The sequence below is a fragment of the Salmo salar genome, chromosome 11 (assembly GCF_965601325.2).
Source record: "Salmo salar chromosome 11, fSalSal1, whole genome shotgun sequence".
In the NCBI taxonomy this organism is placed as follows: Eukaryota; Metazoa; Chordata; class Actinopteri; order Salmoniformes; family Salmonidae; genus Salmo; species Salmo salar.
In genome coordinates this window covers 10,158,255-10,182,309 of record NC_138301.1, presented here as the reverse complement: position 1 = coordinate 10,182,309, position 24,055 = coordinate 10,158,255, and the positions used below count along the sequence as shown (strand labels likewise).

The window sequence follows — 24,055 nt, the reverse complement described above, 5'->3', positions numbered from 1 at the left end:
GACATAGTTTCATTAAAAACATTATTTGGATTAATGCCCGAGAAGCCGGTGTTTGTAGATATATTGGCACGGGTGTCTCCTTTAGGTCCAGATGATTCTTTGTGGCCTCGTTCTATGCAAGAGTGGTGTATCTGAGAGAATGCGTTTATAATATTGTTTTCCAGTAGCCTAATAACGAGTGCAACTTAGAAATAACACAAACAGGCTATAAACAACATACCTTGGCTTAAACCGTTCTCGTCTGTTTTTACGAGGAATGAGTTGGGGCTTTAGTTGTGTGTTCCCCTCTCTTCCTCTTTGACCCAGATATAACTGGAGGTCGAACCACACTTTCTGAACCAGACCCCTTGGTGTACCCGGATTCAGAGCCTGGGAGTTTTGGAGCTGGGCAATGTCCTTATCGGTGATGGGAGGGTGGCTGTTTGTGATATATTTTCTTTGCTGCCTTAGATGTTTGATGTTGCCCAGAAATACATGATTCGAGGTGGTAAATTCAGTGTCCTTCATAAGGCACCAGCTGCGACCGATGGGTGTTTTAGAAACCTGTTGAGCCCACTATGGTGTGCCAGGTATCTACTTATGCTGTACTGCTCCCACCTTCTCATTTCGTGCATTTCCTTAAAACTGTCGGAGAAGGATGTTTAACTCTTCCTTAGTGACAGTTTTGACGTCAACAACTCCCCCCCCCCCCCCCCCCCCTAGCCATCCCTTGACGCAACGCACAACCCAGTTTGTATTCTTAACTGTCTTTTTTGTTGTGGCTTTTCTCTAGATCATTCAATGCAGTGTCCTCCAAATCTGCATGCCTGGGTATTATTGCCATCTCTTTTCCCCATTAATCTATAGTTATGCCACCGAAAGGATCAAAAGATATGTTCCACTCATCCATTTTAGTTTTCGCATCAAATAATCAATTTAGCCAGTCATCTGAAAAAGGTTTTGTATGTTGCTATGTAGGGTTGCACATTTTGGGGAATATTCAGAAGTGGGAATTAACGGGAGTATATGGGAATTAACGGTGTGTCTGTTGTCCCTTGTGCCTGCTCTTGTAGAATACGGTTGAGGGGTGGAGATGATGTAGTTAATTATTCCTTGCTCACGAACATTCAACCACCCATCAGAGATGATTGCAATACAGTCTGCTTTCTGTGATTTGCTTGACCTTCACTTGAAGTCTGTTGAACTCTGCATCCTACAAATGAGAAGATAAAGTATGCCTGGCTGGAGGGGTGTATGCTGGGCGAAGTACATTCAGAAATCTCTTCCAATACACATTGCCTGTGAGCATCAGAGCTGAACGAGTCACATACACAGCTCGAGCAAGATATTCATCAGCATTTCTCTGACTACCTTCCTCCCATTGAGTCAAAAACTTCAGATTCCAGGAGGACCATTAGCTGTTGCTATCGATAAGGTGTCTGATTCATAATTTTCACCTCGAATAGAAGTAGAGAGACTTGTCAGAGGTTGCTTGTTGTGAGCGCTGAGGGAATTTTATGCACTTGGCCAGATGATTCTGCATCTTTGTTGCATTCTTCACACATGATTTGGCACAGTATTTGCAAATGTACACAGCTTATCCTTCTATGTTCGCTGCAGTGAAATATCTCCACACATCAGATAGTGCCCGTGGCATGTTCCTGTAAAGATGATAAAAAATGAGTAAAAAACCCCAAATACAATTCCATGTAGAGTTAAGAAGTTAGATTAAAAAACTATTTTGTAAGATAGATGTTTTAAAATGAAAGGTGTATGGAAACAGGTGAGTTAACACTCCTCAGTTAGCAGGCTCAAGCAAGCTAAAACCCACATGGTAGCAAAAACTAACTAGCATAAATTGTTAACAAGTTAGAAATGATTAATTGTCGGTGTAGTGCATTTCAGTTAAAATAACAACCCAATGTTTATATCCCAGGACAAATTAGCAAGCAACAGCAAGTTAGCTATTTAAAGTGGCATAAATGTTTAATGCTTTTCAACCTGGCCCCAAATTCATATAGTTGGTTCAGAGTTTGTTTTGATATTTCAACCTGCGTGTCCTGATCGCGTCTGGTGTGTGGGGATAAAATCAACATGCATGCGATACTGCACGATCGTGTGCGGTCTGGTCACCATGTTAGACAGTCTTGATTTGGACTAATCTGACCATATGGAGGTACAGTTTGTCAATCGAAAACCTAGTTGGTATGTGCTTGCACATTCAAATGATATTTAAATGGATTTTTATATTAATTCATACTCATTATGAATTTGACAAGGATGGACTTGATGTAGACTAATATTTTCTTGTTTTGTTCTGTGCGGCCTTCAATATTGCATGAGATGAATAATTGTTTGGTTATGAATGATCAGATCTCCCAAAACAAACTTCACATTCAAGATCATTCTCTTTAGAGCTATTGGTCTTAGTTGCGTAGGTCAATTCTCTGCTGGCAGTATGCATTTGGTGCTGTATGTTTTTGTATGCATGTTAGAACGTTTCCTCAGATGGCACCTCTTTCAACTGACACTTAATAACAACATTACTTGACTACAAGTTATGTAGTGCTACTGAAATAGTCTAGACTTGATTGTACATTTCTGCAAAACAGCCTTTGCTCCGATGCAATTTTGTGAAGCTTCCAGCTGCTTAGTCGATTATGCAAATATGTTATTTCCAGCAGGGACATATTTAATGCGCCACTGGGGAAGACGGCTCATAAATGTATCTTCTGTTGCCCAAGTTCACATCATGTAGCCATATTATAACAACTTATCTTCTTTCTCTCTCAGGGCAAAGAAGATGAATGGGACCCTGGACCACCCAGACCAGCCCGACATCGATGCTATCAAGATGTTCGTTGGCCAGATTCCACGGTCCTGGGCAGAGGAACAGCTGCGGGAGCTATTTGAGCCTTACGGCGCCGTCTATGAAATCAATGTCTTGCGTGACAGGAGTCAAAACCCCCCACAAAGCAAAGGTGACAGTGCTGTCTTGAGTTCTTCACCAGAGGTGTCCATTACACTACACCCTCACCCTATCCAGAATTCCATGCCTTTTCATTATATGTATTGGCTGTGTTGCTGAATTCTCTGGAATCCTGTTCCCGATAGCTAAACAACAGAAGCCTCTGCCTATTTGCGGGATTCTCTACTTTACTACTCCCTCCGCTGCCGCAGCATATCAAACAAGCAGGAATCAGACAGGCAGTCTAAATGGCGATTTAATTATATTTTTTTCATCATCATTGAAAACTTTGACTGATTTGGAGCAAGATGGGCAGTCAAAATAGTGTTTTTCAGTTTTTATAAGATGTAGGTTATTTGTGGTTAAAACAGATTTGTTTTTTCTCCAATGCAATGTGTAGACTGCGCCCTACTTGTGCTACTGCAATATCCTTAGTTACAACAGACCGAAAAGGTTGTAGCCTACATCCTAAATTAGCCTACAAAATATATATTTTTGGAATGTTGGTTCAAATTGCAGGTTTTTATATCGGCTGTTCAGAAATATGATACTCGGATGTAGGCTAGTCTACATCATCATGTCAATCAAATTGGTTGATGGGAAGGGTTCAGAAGAGGGAGAGAAACGTGAAGGGAGATGTGTGCCTGAACTAACACATGTACAGAACATGTTCTTTAGCTCTGGTGAACAGGCATAGATGGCCCACCAATATTCTATCAATGTCATTTTATAATTGAGTAACATTTACTTTGTCTAATAACTGTTTATATCCCCAAACAGGTTGTTGTTTCATAACATATTACACTCGCAAATCTGCATTGGAAGCACAAAATGCTCTTCACAACATGAAAATTCTCCCAGGGGTGAGTAGGTTTGGTAGAAATGTTAACTTCCTCAGTAAATCGAATTGGGTAGCTTGCCAGGTTGTAATAGAACAGTCAGTGCTGCTGTTCAGCTTCTATCTCTAGAGATGTAGGACCCTATAACATCTGTTGTATATTTTTCCTGTTTACTTAGTTTTTTCCCAAATTCCGTTTTCTCCATTTTGTTTTTCAAGGTTTCCATTTCCCCATTTTTTTATTTTTTTTATCACACTTGTTTAAATAGAAAACAACTAAATGGGATGCTTTAAGTCCACAAGAGGTTTTTGTAGAGCACATGTGGTGATAGTTTGCAGAACAAATACTGGATTGATGCAAATAATAATCTCATTCTGCCAGGTTAGCATAGGCTATTTTGTAGTTTAACATTTAATTGAGAAGATTTTTGGGAAAGCCTTTCCATCTGCCAGAATTATTTCTTTAGCATCATTGTTAATGGATGCACAAAGTGGTAGATGCGTGCACCAGACATAGTCAGGGGAAATTCTCGTTGCCTCTTAAGAAAGTTGCAGGAAATACCCATCACTGATGCATTCTGTTCATGTCTTATGATAAACGTGGGCAAATTTAACAATGTTCCATACATTTAGTTTATTCCCTACGAAGTTTAACCTCTCTAGGGGAGGTGGGACGAAATCGTCCCACACTATTCAACAGCCAGTGAAAAATCAGAGCGCCAAATTTAAAACCACAAAATGTCATAATTCAAAGTTCTCAAACATAGGACTATTTTACACAATTTTATAGATACACTTCTCCTGAATCGAACCACGTTGTCCGATTTCCAAAAGGCTTTACAGCGAAAGCGAAACATTAGATTATGTTAGGAGAGTACATAGACACAAATAACCACACAGCCATTTGCAAGCAACTAGCATGCATCACAAATACCCAAAACACAGCTAAATGCAGCACTAACCTTTGACGATCTTCATCAGATGACATGCATTTTTTGTTCGATCAAGTTCATATTTATATCTAAAAACAGAATTTTACATCGGCGCGTGACGTTCAGAAAATATTTAGCCTCCAATACTGCCGGTGAATCAGCGCTACAATTTACAAAAATACTCAACATAAATGTTGATAAAATATTAAACTGTCATTCAAAGAATTATAGATGAACATCTCCTTTATGCTAACGCTGTGAAAGATTTCAAAATAACTTTACTGGGAAAGCACACTTTGCAATAATCTGAGTACTGCGCTCAGAAAAATACACTAGGCAATACAGATAGCTGCCATTTTGGAGTCATCTAAAATCATAAATTGCATTAGAAATATTCCCTTACCTTTGATCTTCATCAGAAGGCACTTCCAGGAATCCCAGGTCCACAATAAATGTTGTTTTGTACGATAAACTCCATAATATAAGCTCGCCGGAAAAAGAAAAAAATCTATTTACGTTCGTTCAAACATGTAAAACATTGTAAAGCATCAATCTTTAGGGCCTTTTGAACGTGAAACTTCAGTAATATTCCAACCGGACGGTTCCTGTGTCTTGAAAAACGTTTTGGAACACAGGTTCCTTCTCACATGAACGCGCGCCAATGAACTGATGGGTCTACAACTTCCCAGCCTTCTTGTTCGGTCTCTGTTCATCATAGACGCCTCAAACAACTTTCTAAAGACTGTTGACATCTAGTGGAAGCCTTAGGAACTGCAAAATGAACCCTAACTCACTGTGTTCCATTGGCAATGACTTGAAAGGACTACAAGCACCAGAATTCTCACTTCCTGGTTAGATTCTTCTCAGATATTTGCCTGCCATATGAGTTCTGTTATACTCACAGACATCATTCAAACAGTTTTAGAAACTTCAGAGTGTTTTCTGTCCAAATCTACTAATAATATTCCAGTTCCTGGGCCCGAGTAGTAGGCCGTTTAATTTGGGTACGTTTTTCATCCGGCCGTGAAAATACTGCCCCCTACCCTAGAGAGGTTAATACATTTAAATATTGTGGAATTAAGTTTTAATGTCTAGATTCCTTCTGTGTTCTCCACATCGCAGATTTTATAGGGCCCTAGAGATGCCAACCACACATCCATTTATACCTATCAAGGCAGTATCCTTCAGCGCTTCTTCCTTCCTTTAAATTCAATGTCTTTCCTCAACAGATGCATCACCCCATTCAGATGAAGCCAGCTGACAGTGAGAAGAATAATGGTGGGTATAGCTACAGCTCTGCAGGCAGTGGAGACTGGTGGATGGTGTGGTAGTTTTGTTTTTACGTTGAAGCCCTACCTCTTAGAAGCTGCCCTTGTTGTATGATGTCTCTAATGCAGTTACTCAATGTTTGTTGAAACAACCTTGTCTTCTTCATTGTCTCTTTCAGCGGTGGAAGACAGGAAGTTGTTCATAGGAATGATATCGAAAAAGTGTAATGAGAATGACATCAGACTTATGTTCTCGCCGTACGGACAGATCGAGGAATGTAGAATACTACGTGGGCCGGATGGACTGAGCCGTGGTGAGGCAGATTCAGTTCACCTTTCATCCTCATCGTCACACACACACACACACACACACACACACACACACACACACACACACACCTTCAACAAGATGCACCCAAACACACATACACATTTACTCTATCAGTTATACTATGAGGACTAGTCATTGTTTTGACATTAATCTCTCTACATGCGGTACATACACTCCCACACACTCACTCTAAAATAGTTGCATACAGATGGGTGATAAGTCATTACTCTCATTTGTCCTCTTGTGTACAAATCCCACACATCTTCCATACAAATCCTCTCACAGCTATGTACCAATCTCAAGGTCATCACTTCTAGATGTAGCATATTGACTTAAATTCTAGTTATTTATGATCCAAATATCTGTTACACTGTTCCAAGTGCGCTTTTTGGAGGGCTGTTTAACTAAAACAAGAATTTACCAGACTCCATTGCATGCTGCAATCTGGGCTGTATGCTTAACATGATCTGTTTATAAATGCTGTCAGGAGTCAGGACCATGTATGTCAACCATTTACGAGTTGTTCCCCTTCTGCAGGTTGTGCGTTTATAACATTTACAGCAAGACAGATGGCACAGTCAACAATCAAATCCATGCACCAATCACAAACTATGGAGGTAAGCATTGAACCTGCACACCTCCCATTCTTCAGAAACAGAGAATCTACACTGAACAAAAATATAAATGGAACATGTACATTTACATTTAAGTCATTTAGCAGACGCTCTTATCCAGAGCGACTTACAAATTGGTGCATTCACCTTATAATATCCAGTGGAACAACCACTTTACAATAGTGCATCTAAATCTTTAAGGGGGGGGTTAGAAGGATTACTTTATCCTATCCCAGGTATTCCTTGAAGAGGTGGGGTTTCAGGTGTCTCCGGAAGGTGGTGATTGACTCCGCTGTCCTGGCGTCGTGAGGGAGCTTGTTCCACCATTGGGGTGCCAGAGCAGCGAACAGTTTTGACTGGGCTGAGCGGGAACTGTGCTTCCTCAGAGGTAGGGAGGCGAGCAGGCCAGAGGTGGATGAACGGAGTGCCCTTGTTTGGGTGTAGGGCCTGATCAGAGCCTGAAGGTACGGAGGTGCCGTTCCCCTCACAGCTCCGTAGGCAAGCACCATGGTCTTGTAGCGGATGCGAGCTTCGACTGGAAGCCAGTGGAGAGAGCGGAGGAGCGGGGTGACGTGAGAGAACTTGGGAAGGTTGAACACCAGACGGGCTGCGGCGTTCTGGATGAGTTGTAGGGGTTTAATGGCACAGGCAGGGAGCCCAGCCAACAGCGAGTTGCAATAATCCAGACGGGAGATGACAAGTGCCTGGATTAGGACCTGCGCCGCTTCCTGTGTGAGGCAGGGTCGTGAGGCAGGGTCGTGTTGGTCACATGTTTCATGAGCTGAATTAAAAGATTCCAGAAACGTTCCATATGCACATTAAGCTTATTTCTCAGAAGTTCGCATTTCTCCTTTGCCAAGATGACCATCCACCGGACAGGTGTAGCATATCAAGAAGCTGATTAAACAGCATGATCATTACACAGGTGCACCTTGTACTGGGGACAATAAAAGGCCACTCTAAAATGTGCACAACACAATGCCACAGATGTCTTTTAGTTTTGAGGGAGTGTGAAATTGGCATGCTGACTGCAGGAATGACCAACAGAGCTGTTGCCAGATAAATGAATGTTCATTTCTCTACCATAAACCTCCTCCAACATTGTTTTAGAGAATCTGACAGTACGTCCAACCGGCCTCGCAACCGCAGACCACGTGTACGGCGTCGTGTGGGCAAGTGGTTTGCTGATGTCAACGTTGTGAGCAGAGTGCCCGATGGTGGCGGTGGGGTTATGGTATGTGCAGGCATTAGCTATGGACAATAAACACAATTGCATTTTATCGATGGCAATTTGAATGCACAGAGATACCGTGACAAGATCCTGAGGCCCATTGTTGTGCCATTCATCGGCTGCCATCGCCTCATGTTTCAGCATAATAATGCACGGCCCCGTGTCACAAGGATCTGGACACAATTCCTGGAAGCTGAAAATGTCCCAGTTCTTCCATGGCCTCATACTCACTAGACATGTCACACATTGAGTATGTTTGGGCTGCTCTGGATCGACGTGTACGACAGTGTCTTCCCACCAATATCAGCAACTTCGCACAGCCATTGAAGAGCAGTGGGACAACATTCCACAGGCCACAATCAACAGCCTGATCAAGTATATGCAAAGGAGATGTGTCGCGCTGCATGAGGCAAATGGTCACACCAGATACTGACTGGATTTCTGATTGACGCCCCTACCTTTTTTTTTTAATGTATCTGTGACCAACAGATGCATGTCTGTATTCCAAGTCATGTGAAATCCATAGATTAGGGCCTAATGAATTTATTTCAATTGTCTGGTTACCTAATATGAACTATAACTCAGTCAAATCTTTGAAATTGTTGCATGTTGCGTTTATATTTTCATTCAGTATAACATAATAACTTGCTTTTTTTCCTCTGCCTTATATGATTGGCTGGCCCATTACTCAAGTAATGCCATTTTGAAATTGCTGTAATCGTGCTAGAGGAATATCGAAGATTGTTTTGAAATGACACTATTTGCTGTCTGTCCTGACTTTTTAGGGCTGCTCGTCTCCCATCGTAGTGAAGTTTGCCGACACGCAGAAGGACAAGGAGCAGAAGCGCATTGCCCAGCAGCTTCAGCAGCAGATGCAGCAGCTCAACACTGCCTCAATGTGGGGGAATCTGACCGGGCTCAACTCTCTGGGACCACAGTATCTGGCAGTAAGTGACCACCTCCTCCAGCGCCATCCCCAGCAGAGCTTTGGAATGGCCCGTGACTTGGCTTCAAGCCCTTGTTAATGTTCCAGTTTAGAAATTGACAGATTTTTAGGTTCATATTTCCAGAGGTAGGTATTCAGGACTAAGCTTAGCTTGTTGTTTGTGTTTGCAAGCAAATTAAGGTTTGGGTTGCAATTGGTTACAATCTCAGGTTTGTTCTAGAAAGATGAGGGTTACAGCTGGGACACATTAAAATGCACTGCTGTTTGGCAGACTGATTTAGACAGTCTCTAGATCAGGGGTGTCAAACAAATTTTGCCCTGGAGGCCGCATTTGGTCTACATACAGATCCGGAGGGATTTAAATATTTAATCGCCGTCAAAATTGAATGTACGTCCATTATCATTTCCACACAGTTTCGATTTGGTTTTAATGATTTAAAAGTAGGGATGCACGATATATTGGCGAACATATCGGAATCGGCTGATATGAGCTAAAAATGCCAACATCGGTATCGGCCCGATGTCTAGTTTAACGCCGACGTGCAAAACCGATGTCAAAGCTGACGTGCATACCTATATAACGTAGGTACATAACATAATGAAGCAACGTAAAATGTTGCGCTACACGTGCAACACAGCATTCCTAACCTAGCCCACAATGTCTGCTGTGTGGATCGAGCAGTCAACAAGTCCAGCAGTCATTTGAAAGAGTAAGAACATTTTAGCGAGACAACTCAAAGGCGAAATCCATTAACGCCAAGATAATGGAAATCATTGCCCTTGACAATCAGCCGTTCTCTGTCGTGGGTGATGTTGGCTTTCGAAAGATTGGTGGAGCACCGGTACACCTGTTGCCCTACTGGAGTTGAACAGTAATAGCGTCACTGCCATTAGCTTCACGACATACTATGGAACATCGTTTGGGTCTTTGCGTGTCAAAAAAGATGAGTCAAATAAGCTTTTAATTTGACACGTCAAATAACACAGTTCTATTATAGAGTGTTGTGTGTTCTGAATTTGCACATGCACACGACACCACTATGATCAGTTGCACTCTCAAAGCTGTACAAAAAAGTCTGCAAACACAGTCCACAAACTATGTGTTTACAATACAGCGTTAGTAATAAAGCATCAGTTGTTCGACCCCAACTTCTGGGGTAGCTAGCTTTAGCTTGGTACCTAGCTAGCACCAATGCAACCAGCCTGAAAACAATGACCAGTAGAAACTGCAGTCATTTTCATTATTCTTAGCAATGATTTAGGAATTCTTCTGCGTAAGTATTAGCTAGGTTGCCACTTGTTGTTCGCTTGTTGAAATTGAACTTTAGTTAATGAAAATAAATGGCTAGCCAGCTACTTAACCCTGTTGCCCAAAGCTAACGTTATAAGCAGCCAGCTAGCTTCATCTGGCTAGTGAGGCTCGACCGGACCGGGTTATGTTGTGAAGCTAGCCACAATAAGGATTAGGTGCAATAGTGGAATTTGTGCTTTTCCTTCAAAATAAAAGTACCTCTTTGAAAGTGATGCATAAGTTTACAGTTGGTGGAATCATGCCATATTTAGACTAGATGATGTTAAACAAGGTTCGAATGTGAAGGAATGAAATGGGGTATTAGTCTACTTCATGACACCCACAGAACACAACTGTGAAGAGTTTGCGCAAATATTAGCATTGTAGCTCTTATTGTGGGTCTATGACTGTGCGAAATCACCTCCCCAGTCAGCCAATTGTGTGTATTGACATTCATATTGCACTGTACAGCTTTAACTAAGGATTGGGGATCAATGAAATGGGGTATCAGTCTACTGACCCAATATATTTTTTACCAACGTCCTCCTCAGTTATCAGACTCCAAAACATCCATGCAGTATTGTTTTTCCTCCAGAATAGTGTTCAATACACACAGGTTGACAATAAATTTGGCTCAATTCAGTTGTTTGAGTTCTGCAATAAGAGCTACAACGCTAATGTTCTCAGGGTGTCACTGAGTAGACTGATGCCCCATGTACAGTGGAATAAGTATGCCCCCAATGCAATTATAAAGTATAATACATCCAGTGTGATTTCTACAGATCTTTGTCAAATTAACAAATTGTCTTTTATTGATTTTTATAACATTCCAACCTCGTTTAGCATGATCTATTCAATTATCACATAATTCTACTATTTGTATTCATTTGCATCACTGTCAATGACAGTAACCTTTATTTAACTAGGCAAGTCAGTTAAGAACAAATTCTTATTTACAACGACGGCCTACCCCGGCCAAACCCGGATGACGCTGGGCCAATTGTGCGGCCCCCTATGGGACTCCCAATCATGGCCGGATGTGATACAGCCTGGAATCGAACCAGGTTCTGTAGTGACACCTCTTGCACTGAGATGCAGTGCCTTAGACCGCTGTGTGTGTGTGTGTGTGTGTGTGTAAAGATTTAACTGTACTAGAATGCTTAAGACCGCAAAAATTGTAGGTATTCTTTTTGGCAAGGAAAATATCAGTATCGGACAAAAATGTCGGTGCATCACTATTTAAAAGTATATTCAGTTTGCAGTGTGGTGCCAGGTAAACAACCTCTCCCTCAATGTCGGCAAGACAAAGGAGCTGATCATGGACTACAGGAAACGGTGGGCCGAACATGCCCCCATCCACATCGACGGGTCTGTAGTGGAGTGGCATGAGCCCTTCAAGTTCCTCGGTGTCCACATTACTAAGGACCTCAGGAGGCTGAAAAGATTCGGCATGGACCCTCAGATCCTCAAAAGTTCTACAGCTGCACCATTTGAGCATCTTGACTGCCGGCAGCACCGCTTGGTATGGCAACTGCTTGGCATCCGACCGCAAGGCACTACAGAGTGTAGTGCGTACGGCCCAGTACGTCACTGTGGCCGAGCTCCCTGCCATCCAGGACCTTTATAGCAGGCGGTGTCAGAGGAAGGCCCTACAAATTGTCAGACTCCAGCCACCCAAGTCATAGACTGTTCTCTCTGCTACCACACGACAAGCGGTACTGATTAGGGTTGCATAGCGGGGAACCCGGTTACTGAGATTTACTGCCCAAAACCACTCCCTTTTTTTGGGATAAATAACCGAGAAACCGGTACATTTGTTATAAATGATTTATATCAACAGCATGACTTGAAATGGAACTGTTAAATTATATGCAATGTCTAAATCTTGCTTCTCTGCGGTCTCTCTGCATGATCAACCATCAACGCTTATGTTGTGGACAGATAGCACATGTCAGTATTGCTGTTCACAATGCATGTAGACCTATCATCTCATGGTAATTTTTTTTTTTCTTGTGACAGGTAGGCCTACATTTGCTGCAGTATAGCCTATGCTACAGTAATATAAAGAACAAATGCATGTTGTCTAATTTACACATTTCCATCTGGCTTTTGGGGGTCACCTTCTTGTTTTATTGTAAATATGTTATTGCAGCTGCAGAGTTTTAAAACAGCCTAACACTCGAATATTGTTATCAAATGTTATTTGTCACATGCGCTGAATACAACAGGTGTAGACCTTACAGTGAAATGCTTACTTACAAGCCCTTAACAACAATGCTTTAAGAAGTTAAGAAAAAAGTGTTAAGTAAAAAATTGAAAATAAAAGTTACAAATAATTAAACAGCAGCAGTAAAATAACAAGCGAGGATACAGGTGGTACCAGTACAGAGTCAATGTGCGGGAGCACCGGTTAGTTGAGGTAATTGAAGAAGTATGTACGTGTAGGGAGAGTTAGATTATAAACAGAGAGTAGCAGCAGCGTAAAAGATGGGTCTGGGTAGCCCTTTGATTAGCTGTTCAGGAGTCTTATGGCTTGGGGGTAGAAGCTGTTAAGAAGCCTTTTAGATCTCGACTTGGTGCTCCGGTACCGCTTGCCGTGTGGTAGCAGAGAGAACAGTCTATGACTAGGATGGCTGGAGTCGTTGACAATTTTTAGGGCCTTCCTCTAGCACCGCCTGGTATAGAGGTCCTGGGTGGCAGGAAGCTTGGCCCCAGTGATGTACTGCAGCTGTAGAACCTTTTTGAGGACCCATGCCAAATATTTTCAGTCTTCTGAGGGGGAATAGGCTTTGTTGTTCCCTCTTCACGACTGTCTTGGTGTGCTTGGACCATGTTAATTTGTTGGTGATGTGGACACCAAGGAACTTGAAGCTCTCAACCTGTTCCACAATCTTCTCCTTAGTCTTGATCACGTTGAGGGAGAGGTTGTCCTGGCACCGCACAACCAGGTCTCTGACCTCCCTATAGGCTGTCTCATCTTTGTTGGTGATGAGGCCTACCATTGTTGTCATTGGCAAACTTGATGGTGTTGGAGTCGTGCCTGGCCATGCAGTCATGATTGAACAGGGAGTACAGGAGGGGGCTGAGCATGGACCCCTGAGGGGCCCCCATGTTGAGGATCAGCGTGGCAGATGTGTTGTTCCCTACGCTTACCACCTGGGGGCGGCCCGTCAGGAAGTCCAGGATCCAGTTGCAGGGAGGTGTTTTGTCCCAGGGTCCTTAGCTTAGTGATGAACATTGAGGGCACTATGGTGTTGAAGGCTGAGCTGTAGTTAATGATTAGCTTTCTCACATAGGTGTTCCTTTTGTCCAGGTGTGAAAGGGCAGTGTTGAGTGCAATAGTGATGCTTCATCTGTGGATCTGTTGGTGCAGTATGCAAATTGGATTGGGTCTAGGGTTTCTGGGATCAGCCTTTCAAAGCACTTCATGGCTACAGACGTGAGTGCTACGGGGCGGTAGTCATTTAGGCAGGTTACCTTAGTGTTCTTGGGCACAGGGACTATGGTGGTCTGCTTGAAACATGTTGGTATTACAGGCAGGGACAGTTGAAAATGTCAGTGATGACACTTGCCAGTTGGTCAGCGCATGCTCGGAGGACACGTCCTGGTAATCCGTCTGGCCCTGCGGACTTGTGAATGTTGACCTGTTTGAAGGTCTTACATCGGCTACGGAGAGCGTGATCACACAGTCGTCCGGAACAGCTGGTGCTCTCATGCATGTTTCAGTGTTACTTGCCTCGAAGCAAGCATAGAAGTAATTTAGCTAGTCTGGTAGGTTCATGTCACTGGGCAGCTCGTGGCTGTGCTTCCCTTTTGTAGTCTGTAATAGTTTGCAAGCCCTGCCACATCCGACGAGCGTCGTCGCTGGTGTAGTACGATTCATTCTAAGTCCTGTATTGACGCTTTGTCTATTTGATGGTTTGTAGGAGGGCATAGCGGGATTTCTTTTAGGCTTCCAGGTCAGAGTCCCACTCCTTGAAAGCGGCATCTTTACCTTTTAGCTCAGTGCGTATTTTGCCTGTAACCCATGGCTTCTGGTTGGGGTATGTACGTACGGTCATGTACGTACGGCTTCATCAATAACTGCAATGTAGTGGCGTAATTGACTTTTATTTTATCAAATCAATTCTGTACTATCTGTATTTTAATTACGCAATTAAACTAATGTAACTTTAATCAACTAGGAAGTCTGGGCACCACAGGAAAGAGTTTCTATTTCCCGAATATAACTCCTCAGATATTTTCATATCTTATCGATTTAGTCACTTATTAATGTATTATCATCACATCAGTAATATTCTGAGTGTCACAAACCCTTGCATATCTACGCGAACCCTAACATAGATCATGAATCAGTGATATACAAATTGGCTTAGTTATTTATTCACTAAATTAATCAATCACAGAATTTCATAAACACACACGCACACAATAGGTCATACATTGGTTACTGACATGATAGAAAAGTCCCTAGTGGGCTTAACTGATATGACGGCTTGGTAGACAAAGGAAAGGGGTGGGGGCGGTTCAAGAGCGGCAAACTCGGAGTGGATTCACTACATACAGTTGAATACTTCATCGTAAATATGGATATTTAACACCCTAACAATCGCTCAATTGGATTTTAGAAATGCAATTGACATTTACGAGTGTACGTCTTGGTTGTCCCTCTCTGCGATCGCCAGTCTGTCTGCTGGATAGTCAGTCGACAAAGTCTTTGGTTTGTCCACCAGAGATCAAAGTCTGTCGTATTTGTTATAATGGATACTTCAGAGTACCAATCGGAAATGTTCTTAGATCGGATGCGTTTACCAGACTAAAGTATTGAAACGGCTGCAACCTGAATAATTTTTATTTTGTTTGTAGATTTCTTAGCCATTTCAATGTGGGGACCTCGTCCCGGCGTTGTCTTGACTCTAGTTTGTATTTCCAACCATTTATACATTTTGGCGACAGCTTTATATTTTTTGGTCTAATGTAAATTTTGTCGGAAGTAGGTTTTATACTTAGTAGAAGAGGGGGCATTCCATGACGCCGTGTAATGTCTGTGCTCACGGGGATGTGGCCACTGATTAGTTAACTTTACATGAAAACCCAGACTCATTTAGAAGGCTAACATCACATTTCATCTTTTCACAGGTAGTTTCATATGTAATCATATACGTTTCACAACATTTAGATGTAAACCCCATAATTGAAAACTGTACACAACCAAAGACACAGTAATGTGTGTTTCCTATCCTTCATGAGATCACCAAATGAGACAAACTCCACATGACTGTCCCTTACGTTTCCATGGACCATTCCCACATTCTCAAAAAATTGAAATATTGTTTAATTCTCCAATTTTGGGGATTAGGAGTTTTGGCAAGAAGAATGTCTTTGTTCTCCATAGGCTCTCCCTCAATACTTCATAGCAGCGAAGAGAGTTTCTACCAGGAATTTATGACTGTTGTAAAACCTGTGGTGTGAGAAGGGGGGAGCCACGATGTACACCCAAAAGGGCCACGGTCATGACACCAGTGACTGACGTGGTGTACCCAATGCCATCGGAAGAATCCCGGAACATATTCCAGTCTGTGATAGCAAAACAGTCCTGTAGCTTAGCATCTGCTTCATCTGACCACTTTCTTATTGACTGAGTCACTGGTGCTTCCTGCTTTAGTTTTTGCTTGTAAACAGGAATCGGGAGGATAGAATTATGGTCAGATTTGCCAGGCGCGGGAGAGCTTTGTACTCGTGTCTGGCGTAAAGGTGGTCTAGAGTTTTTTTTTATATTTATTTATTTTTTTTTTTTCTCCTCTGGTTACACATGACATGCTGATAAAAATTTGGTAAAACGGATTTAAGTTTCCCTGCATTACAGTCCCCGGCCTCTAGGAGCGGCGCCTCTGGATGAGCATTTTCCTGTTTGCTTATGGCCGTATACAGCTCATTTGAGTGCCAGCATCGGTCTGCGATGGTATATAGACACCTACGAAAAATGTTGATGAAAACTCTCTTGGTAAATGGTGTGGTCTACAGCTTATCATGAGATACTCTACCTCCAGTGAGCAAAATCTAGAGATTTCCTTAGATTTCGTGCACCAGCTGTTGTTTACAAATATGCATAGGCCTCCGCCCCTTGTCTTACCAGAGGCCACTGTTCTATCCTGCCGAAAAAGCTTAAAACCCGCCAGCTGTATGTTAATCATGTCGTCGTTCAGTCACGACTCTGTGAAACATAAGATATTACAGTTTTTAATGTCCCGTTGGTAGGATATACATGCTCGTAGTAAATCTATTTTATTTCGATTGATTGTAAGTTGGCAAATAGGACCGATGGTAAAGGTAGATTACCCTCTTGGCAACGGATCCTTACAAGGCACCCGGACTGTCGTCCACGATACCTCCGTCTTTTCCTCCTGCGAATGACGGTCTTGTCGTGTGTCTGGAGTAAATCCTTCTCGTCCGACTCGTTGAAGAAGAATTCCTCCAGTACGAGGGAAGTAATCGCTGCCCTGATATCAATAGGTATTTTTTGGTCATAAGACACGGTGGCAGAAACATTATGTACAAAAGAAGTTACAAATAAGGCGAAAAAACATACACAATAGCACAATTGGTTACGGGAGTGTAAAACGGTGGCAATGTCCTTCGTCGCCATTATGTAACAAATCTTGAATTAGAGCATGCGCGCGTGAGCAGTCTTTCCCTCATCAATTGTTGCCTATCAATTCCATTCAAAATAGATAATCCTGTTTATATAGATAGATAGATCTCTCACACACAGTACCAGTCAAAAGTTTGGACACCTACTCTTTCCAGGGTTTCTTTGTTTTTTACTATTTTCTACATTGTAGAATAATAGTGAAGACATCAAAACTATGAAATGACACATGGAATCATGTAGTAACCAAAAAAGTGTTAAACAAATATATTTGAGATTCAAAGTAGTAACCCTTTGCCTTGATGACAGCTTTGCATACTCTTGGCATTCTATCAACTAACTTCACCTGGAATGCTTTTCCAATCCTCTTGAAGGAGTTCCCACATATGCTGAGGACTTGTTGGCTGCTTTTCCTTCACCGGTCCAAACCATCTCAATTGGGTTGAGGTCGGGTGATTGTGGAGGCCAGGTCATCTGATGTAGTACTCCATCACTCTCCTTCTTGGTCAAATAGCCCTAACACAGCCTGGAGGTGTGTTGGGTCATTGTCCTGTTGAAAAACAAATGACAGTCCCACTAAGCGCAAACCAGATGGGATGGCATATCGCTGCAGAATGCTGTGGTAGCCATGCTGGTTAACTTCACTAGGGTAGGGGGCAGCATTCGGAATTTTGGAAGAAAAGCGTGCCCAAATTAAACTGCCTGCTACTCAGGCCCAGAAGCTAGGATATGCATATAATTGGTAGATTTGGATAGAAAACACTCTAAGTTTCCAAAACTGTTACAATAATGTCTGTGAGTATAACAGAACTGATTTGGCAGGCGGAAACCTGAGAAAAATCCATCCAGGAAGTAGGATTTTTTTATTTTTGTAGTTTTCTATTCAATGCCATTACAGTATCCATTGACTTAGGACTCAAATTACAGTTCCTATGCCTTCCACTAGATGTCAACAGTTTTTAGAAATTGTTTCAGGCTTGTATTCTGAAAAATTATATTATTATCGATTATTTAGGCTAAAAACAACCTGAGGATTGAATATAAACATCGTTTGACATGTTTCTATGAACTTTCCGGATGCAATTTGGATTTTTTGCCTGCCTGTTGTGACTGCGTTTGAGCCTGTGGATTACTGAAGAAAACCCACGAACAAAACGGGGTTTTTGGATATAAAGAGAGACTTTATCGAACAAAACAAACATTTATTGAGTAAATGAATGTCTTCTGAGTGCAACCATATGAAGATCAAAGGTAAGTGATTTATTTTATCTCTATTTCTGACTTGTGTAACTCTTCTACTTGGCTGATTACTGTTTGTAATGATTTGTCTGCTGGGCGACGTTCTCAAATAATTGCATGGTATGCTTTCGCCGTAAAGCCTTTTTGAAATCTGACACCGTGGTTGGATTCACGAGAAGTTAATCTTTAAACCTATGTATAACACTTGTATGTTTTCTGAATTTTTATGAGTATTTCTGTTTTTGAATTTGGCGCGCTGCAATTTCACTGGATGTTGGCCTGCCTTGTATTCTAAATAAATCAGACAGTGTCACCAGCAAAGCACCATCACACATTCTCCATGCTTTCCGGTGGGAACCACACATGCGGAGATCATCCGTTCACCTACTCTGTGGCTCACAAGACACAGCAGTTGGAACCAAAAATCTCATATTTGGACACAGACCAAAGGACAGATTTTCACCGGTCAAATGTCCATTGCTCGTGTTTCTTGGCCCAAACAAGTCTCTTCTTCTTATTGGGTCCTTTAGTAGTGGTTTCTTTGCAGCAATTTGACCATGAAGGCCTGATTCACGCAGTCTCCTCTCAACAGTTGATGTTGATGTCTTTTACTTGAACTCTGTGAAGCATTTATTTGGGCTGCAATCTGAGGTGCAGTTAAATCTTATGAACTCTGCAGCAGAGGTAACTCTGGGTCTTCCTTTCCTGTGGCGGTCCTCATGAGAGCCAGTTTCATCATAGCGCTTGATGGTTTTTGCAACTGCACTTGAAACTTTTTCAAAGTTCTTGACATTTTCCAGATTGACTGCCCTTCATGTTTTAAAGTAATGATGGACTGTTGTTTCTCATTGCTTATTTGGGCTGTTATTGCAATAATATGGACTTGATATTTTACCAAATGGGGCTATCTTCTGTGTACCACCCCCTACCTTGTCACAACACAACTGATTGGCTCAAATGCATTAAGAAGGAAAGAAATTCCACAAATGAACTTAACAAGACACACCTGTTAATTGAAATGCATTCCAGGTGACTACCTCATGAAGCTGGTTGAGAGAATGCCAAGAGTATGCAAAGTTGTCAAGCCAAAGGGCAGCTACTTTGAAGAGTCTCAAATATAAAATATATTTTGATTTCAACACTTTTTTGGTTACGACATGATTCCGTATGTGTTATTTCATAGTTTTGATGTCTTCACTATTTTACAATGTAGAAAATTGTAAAAATAAAGAAACTCTGGAATGAGTAGGTGTTCCAACTTTTGACTGGTAGTGTGTGTGTGTGTGTGTGTGTGTGTGTGTGTGTGTGTGTGTGTGTGGCGCACAGACACAGAGTACCTGTCAAAAGTTGGAACACACCTACTCATTCCAGGGTTCTTCTTTATTTTTTACAATTTTCTACATTGTAGAGAATAGTGAAGACATCAAAACTATAAATTATAAATAATACACAAGTATTGACCCCTTTTTCCACACTTTATGTTACAGCCTTATTCAAAAATTGATTAAATAGTTTTTCCGCCCTCATCAATCTACACACACTACCCCATAATGACCAAGCCAAAACAGTATTTTATTTATGTATGACCCCCCCGGAAATATCAGCATTTATTGGGTATGATGCTACAAGCTTAGCACACCTGTATTTGGCGACTTTCTCCCATTTCTTCTCTGCAGATCCTCTCAAGCTCTGTCAGTTGGATAGGGAGTGTCGCTGCACAGCTATTTTCAGCTCTCTCCAGAGATGTTCAATCGAGTTCAAGTCCGGGCTCTGGCTGGGCCACTCAAGGACATTCAGCGTTGTCTTGGCTGTGTGCTTAGGGTCGTTGTCCTGTTGGAAGGTGAAACTTTGCCCCAATCTGAGGTCCTGAGAGCTCTGGAGAAGGTTTTCATCAAGGATCTCTCTGTACTTTGATCTGTTCGTCTTTGCTTCCATCCTGACTAGTCTCCCAGTCCCTGCCGCTGAAAAACATCCCCACAGCATGATGCTGCCACCACCATGCTTCATGGTAGAGATGGTGCCAGGTTTCCTCCAGATGTGACGCTTGACATTCTGGCCAAAGAGTTCAAATCTTGGTTTCATCAGACCAGAGAATCTTGTTTCTCATGGTCTGAGAATCCTTTAGGTGCCTTTTGGCAAACTCCAAATGGGCTGTCATGTGCCTTTTACTGAGGAGTGGCTTCCGTCTGGCACTCTACCGTAAAGGCCTGATTGGTGTAGTGCTGCAGAGATGGAACTCTGGAGCTCTGTCAGAGTGACCATCGGGTTCTTGGTCACCTCCCTGACCAAGGCCCATATGAATGCACCTGTCTTCACTTTGTCGTTATGGGGTATTGTGTATTGATTGATGAGGAAAAACATTTTATTTAATTCATTTTAGAATAAGGCAGTAACGTAACAGAAGAAAAAGGGAAGCAGTCTGAATACATTCCAAATTCATTGTAGCTAGCTACATCTATGGGCTTTTACGTTTTTCTGTCGTGCGTAATGCTTAGTCGCCTATATGTCATATGTATTGGCTAACGTCACAATCATTTGTGCTTTTTTTGGGCTTGGGATTAAAAAATGTTTTATGTAGGGCTCATAAAATGTATTTAAAGTATGGCTCATCAGGCTCAGGTTGCATCAGGCTTGCATTTTCGATCAAAGCTCTTATCAAATCACTTTATATGCTTTTGAATGACTCTTTCGGTTTAACGATCTACGTTGACCCCCTTTTGCATTAACTCTTGACTCACATATGCTGCTACTGTTTATTATATATCCTGTTGCCTTGTCACTTTATCCCTACCTATATTTACATATCTGCCTCGTACCCCTGCACATCGACTCGGTACTGGTACACCGTGTATATAGCGAAATAATGAGTTACTCATTGTGTATTTATTCCTTGTGTTACTTGTCTATTATTTCTCTATTTTTATCCCTGCATTGTTGTGAAGTAAGCATTTCACTTTTAATCTACACCTATTATTTATGAAGCATGTGACAAATAACGTGGTTTGATTATTTTTTCCCCATTTCTTTTATTTATTATTTATATATTTTTTCACAAACCACCTGCGGGCCGATTTGACACCCCTGCTCTAGAGCATTGACTGCCATATTGTCAATTTCTTATTAGACTTGATTTGACATAAGGTTTCCATTGATTGAACATTGTTAGTTTTGCCTCGTAAGTATTCTCCCTGACCTTAGGGAGTAGACACATGATCTGTTTCTTCTGTATGAGTCGCGCATTTTCTGCATCCAGCCAGCTCCCTCCCTCCTTGCTTGTGTTTGGTTTGCTGTCTTTCTAGACAGATGTTAGAGATGTATATTTTCATTGTTTCCAATTATCTATGTTGGATGGCCATCTAGTCTCAACTCACCTAAAGACCTGATATGTTTTCAATTGGCTTTAATTCTAAATGGGGAGTAGATCTCCTGACCCTCCAATTATGTGGCCAGTCCAATATAAACGGCAGAGCTTGCTACGATGTTAGTGCTGCTCCATGGGTGTGCTGTGAAAATCTTCCAACCTCTTCCTTTTCTTCGCTGTCTTGCCTTCCATTTAAATCCTCTTAACTCTCATTTCATCCCACTCAGTGTTTCCCAGCGTCACGTTTTTTTCTGGATTTGTTTTTTACCTTCTATTTTTTCTGATTCTTCCCCTCTCTGTATCACCAACATTTACACCTCCACTCTTTCCTGTCCTTTTACCCTTCATCTGTCCTACTCACCCACTTTACCTTTTTTCTCTCTCTGCGATTTCTTTCCTGAAAGCACAGTCCCGGATGCAGTCCTGACCCTTTGTGTTCTCTGTTTTGGTGTAATGTCTAGCTTTATTTACAGCTCCTTCAGCAGTCTGCCACCTCTGGGAATGCCCTCAACAACCTTCATCCCATGTCTGGTATGTCAGGTAAAAACAGACATTTCCTACCTCTCTTCCTCCTTCCCCCCTTTCCATTCTTACACCTGCACGCTAAATGTGTTTTCCTCCCCCATCCAACTGCCACCTGTAGTGTGCCTGGTGAAAATGTGCGTTATTGATACTGCTGTGTGCGTCATTCTCTGCATGCCTGAACTCCAAGTAATCTGTTCAGTGTGCTGTGTTTGTCAAGCAGTGGTGAGGGACCATGTTCAAAACCGGCTCCTCGTTTATGAATTGAATTTTGAGCTGAAACGCTCTGCCACTAGGAAACTCCAGACGTAAACACTAACACACAAACTGGTGTTTTTTATCTGGTTTCTAGCAGTGTGTCTGCTGCAGCGAGTGGCTACTTATCGAATTCATCATAGCAAGAACTGAGTAATTAATGTTTTCATTCCTGGTTTTCATTCCAATATGATAACCACGGGCTATGTCATGGGGCAAGCTACAATTGTTCAAGATTTTACAAAGCCTGCTTTAAATTCATATTGAAACTTCATCTGAGTTGATTCAAACTGTTTACCTCGTTTCCAAAGTCAGCTCATTATCCCACTTCTTGACTTACAACAATGCAGTGATATGTGGGGTATCTGCTTTCTGTGTGTTTTGGCCAGTGCTCTAGTTGTTTATTGAATGGGCTGCTAAGTTTCTACTTTTGCCTCCCATCTCACCCATTTCAGATTGTGTTGGAAAGGTACCTGCAACTCTTTACATGTTGTAAAGCAAAAACAGTGATTGCATGACTCAGTGTAACCTATATATTGACCTAAGCGAGATCTAGGTTCCATGGCCCGTATTAAGTGCAGATTATGCGTGTGTCTCAGGGCTGAATGCCATGCAGAACCTGGCTGCCCTGGCAGCCGCGGCCAGTGCCACACAGGCCACACCCACGGGCAGCAGCGCTCTCACCACCTCTAGCAGTCCCCTCAGCGTGCTCACCAGCTCAGGTACGAGTACTGGACAGCAGGCACACTCATCATGGGACGCCTACAAGGGTTGGTCCCGCTTTTTATCTCTCACCCCCCCTCACCTGTATGTACCTTTTAACCTCATTCCACTGACTTGCCTCTGTAAACACTGTTGGGTGTTTCTCATTAACCTTTCTTCCTATTGCCTTCCCATCCCTAGTCTCTGCTTTATGTTCCCTGGTCTGTGAATTTAGACTTTGAAGTCCTCCTAGCGGAGTCAAATGGTGCCGTTTTCCTCCAAGGGATTAAATGTTTTGGGGTTGACTCATCTCCACAGCAGGATCGTCACCCACCTCCTGTAACAACAACTCAATGAACCCCATGGCCTCCTTAGGGGCGCTGCAGTCTTTGGCCGCAGGGGCTGGAGCCGGCCTCAACATGGGCTCACTTGCAGGTTAGCAGACTCAAAACATATTTGTATTCATTCATTTACCACAAATATATTACCTCAAATTTGAAGAGTGCATGATACATATACAAGGTATTCTAGCCCTAATCTTGTAACAGAGCTCCTGTGTCTAGGGATGGCAGCCCTGAACGGTGGTCTAGGCAGCGGGGGCCTGTCGAACGGAACTGGTAGCACCATGGAGGCCCTTACCCAGGCCTACTCTGGGATCCAGCAGTACGCTGCTGCTGCCCTCCCCAGCCTCTACAACCAGAGCCTGCTCTCCCAACAGAGTGTCAGTGCTGCAGGAAGCCAGAAGGAAGGCAAGTAGGGGGATAGAGATGGGGCATAAAAGGGTTTGACTGGGGGTGTGGGAATGGGGAGATTTGTGTTAACTGAAATGTCTGCTCTACAGGGATCACGTGCTACACTGTGATTGATGTTTGATTGTAGTACTAGTGCAAGGGATATTAAGAGCTTAGTTATAGATTACATCATTTTTG

At 42.4% G+C, this 24,055-nt stretch overlaps 1 protein-coding gene across 30 annotated transcripts in view; it reads left to right on the top strand.

Moving 5' to 3' along the window:
• Positions 1-24,055, top strand: part of LOC106561939 (CUGBP Elav-like family member 1) — a 56,308-nt gene that overhangs the window by 25,593 nt on the left and 6,660 nt on the right. For 4 of the 30 annotated variants that reach the window (XM_082957729.1, XM_082957718.1, XM_014126378.3 and 1 more), the window contains 10 exons: positions 2,773-2,960; positions 3,728-3,810; positions 5,947-5,995; positions 6,165-6,299; positions 6,854-6,933; positions 8,947-9,108; positions 22,109-22,187; positions 23,024-23,194; positions 23,445-23,561; positions 23,675-23,875. In XM_082957729.1, coding sequence (XP_082813855.1) covers positions 2,783-2,960; positions 3,728-3,810; positions 5,947-5,995; positions 6,165-6,299; positions 6,854-6,933; positions 8,947-9,108; positions 22,109-22,187; positions 23,024-23,194; positions 23,445-23,561; positions 23,675-23,875 — 1,255 coding nt within the window. In that variant the 5' untranslated portion in view covers positions 2,773-2,782. The remainder of the gene's footprint in view (positions 1-2,772; positions 2,961-3,727; positions 3,811-5,946; positions 5,996-6,164; positions 6,300-6,853; positions 6,934-8,946; positions 9,109-22,108; positions 22,188-23,023; positions 23,195-23,444; positions 23,562-23,674; positions 23,876-24,055) is intronic. The other 26 variants (XM_014126387.3, XM_045689012.2, XM_014126386.3 and 23 more) reach the window with 22 other exon arrangements.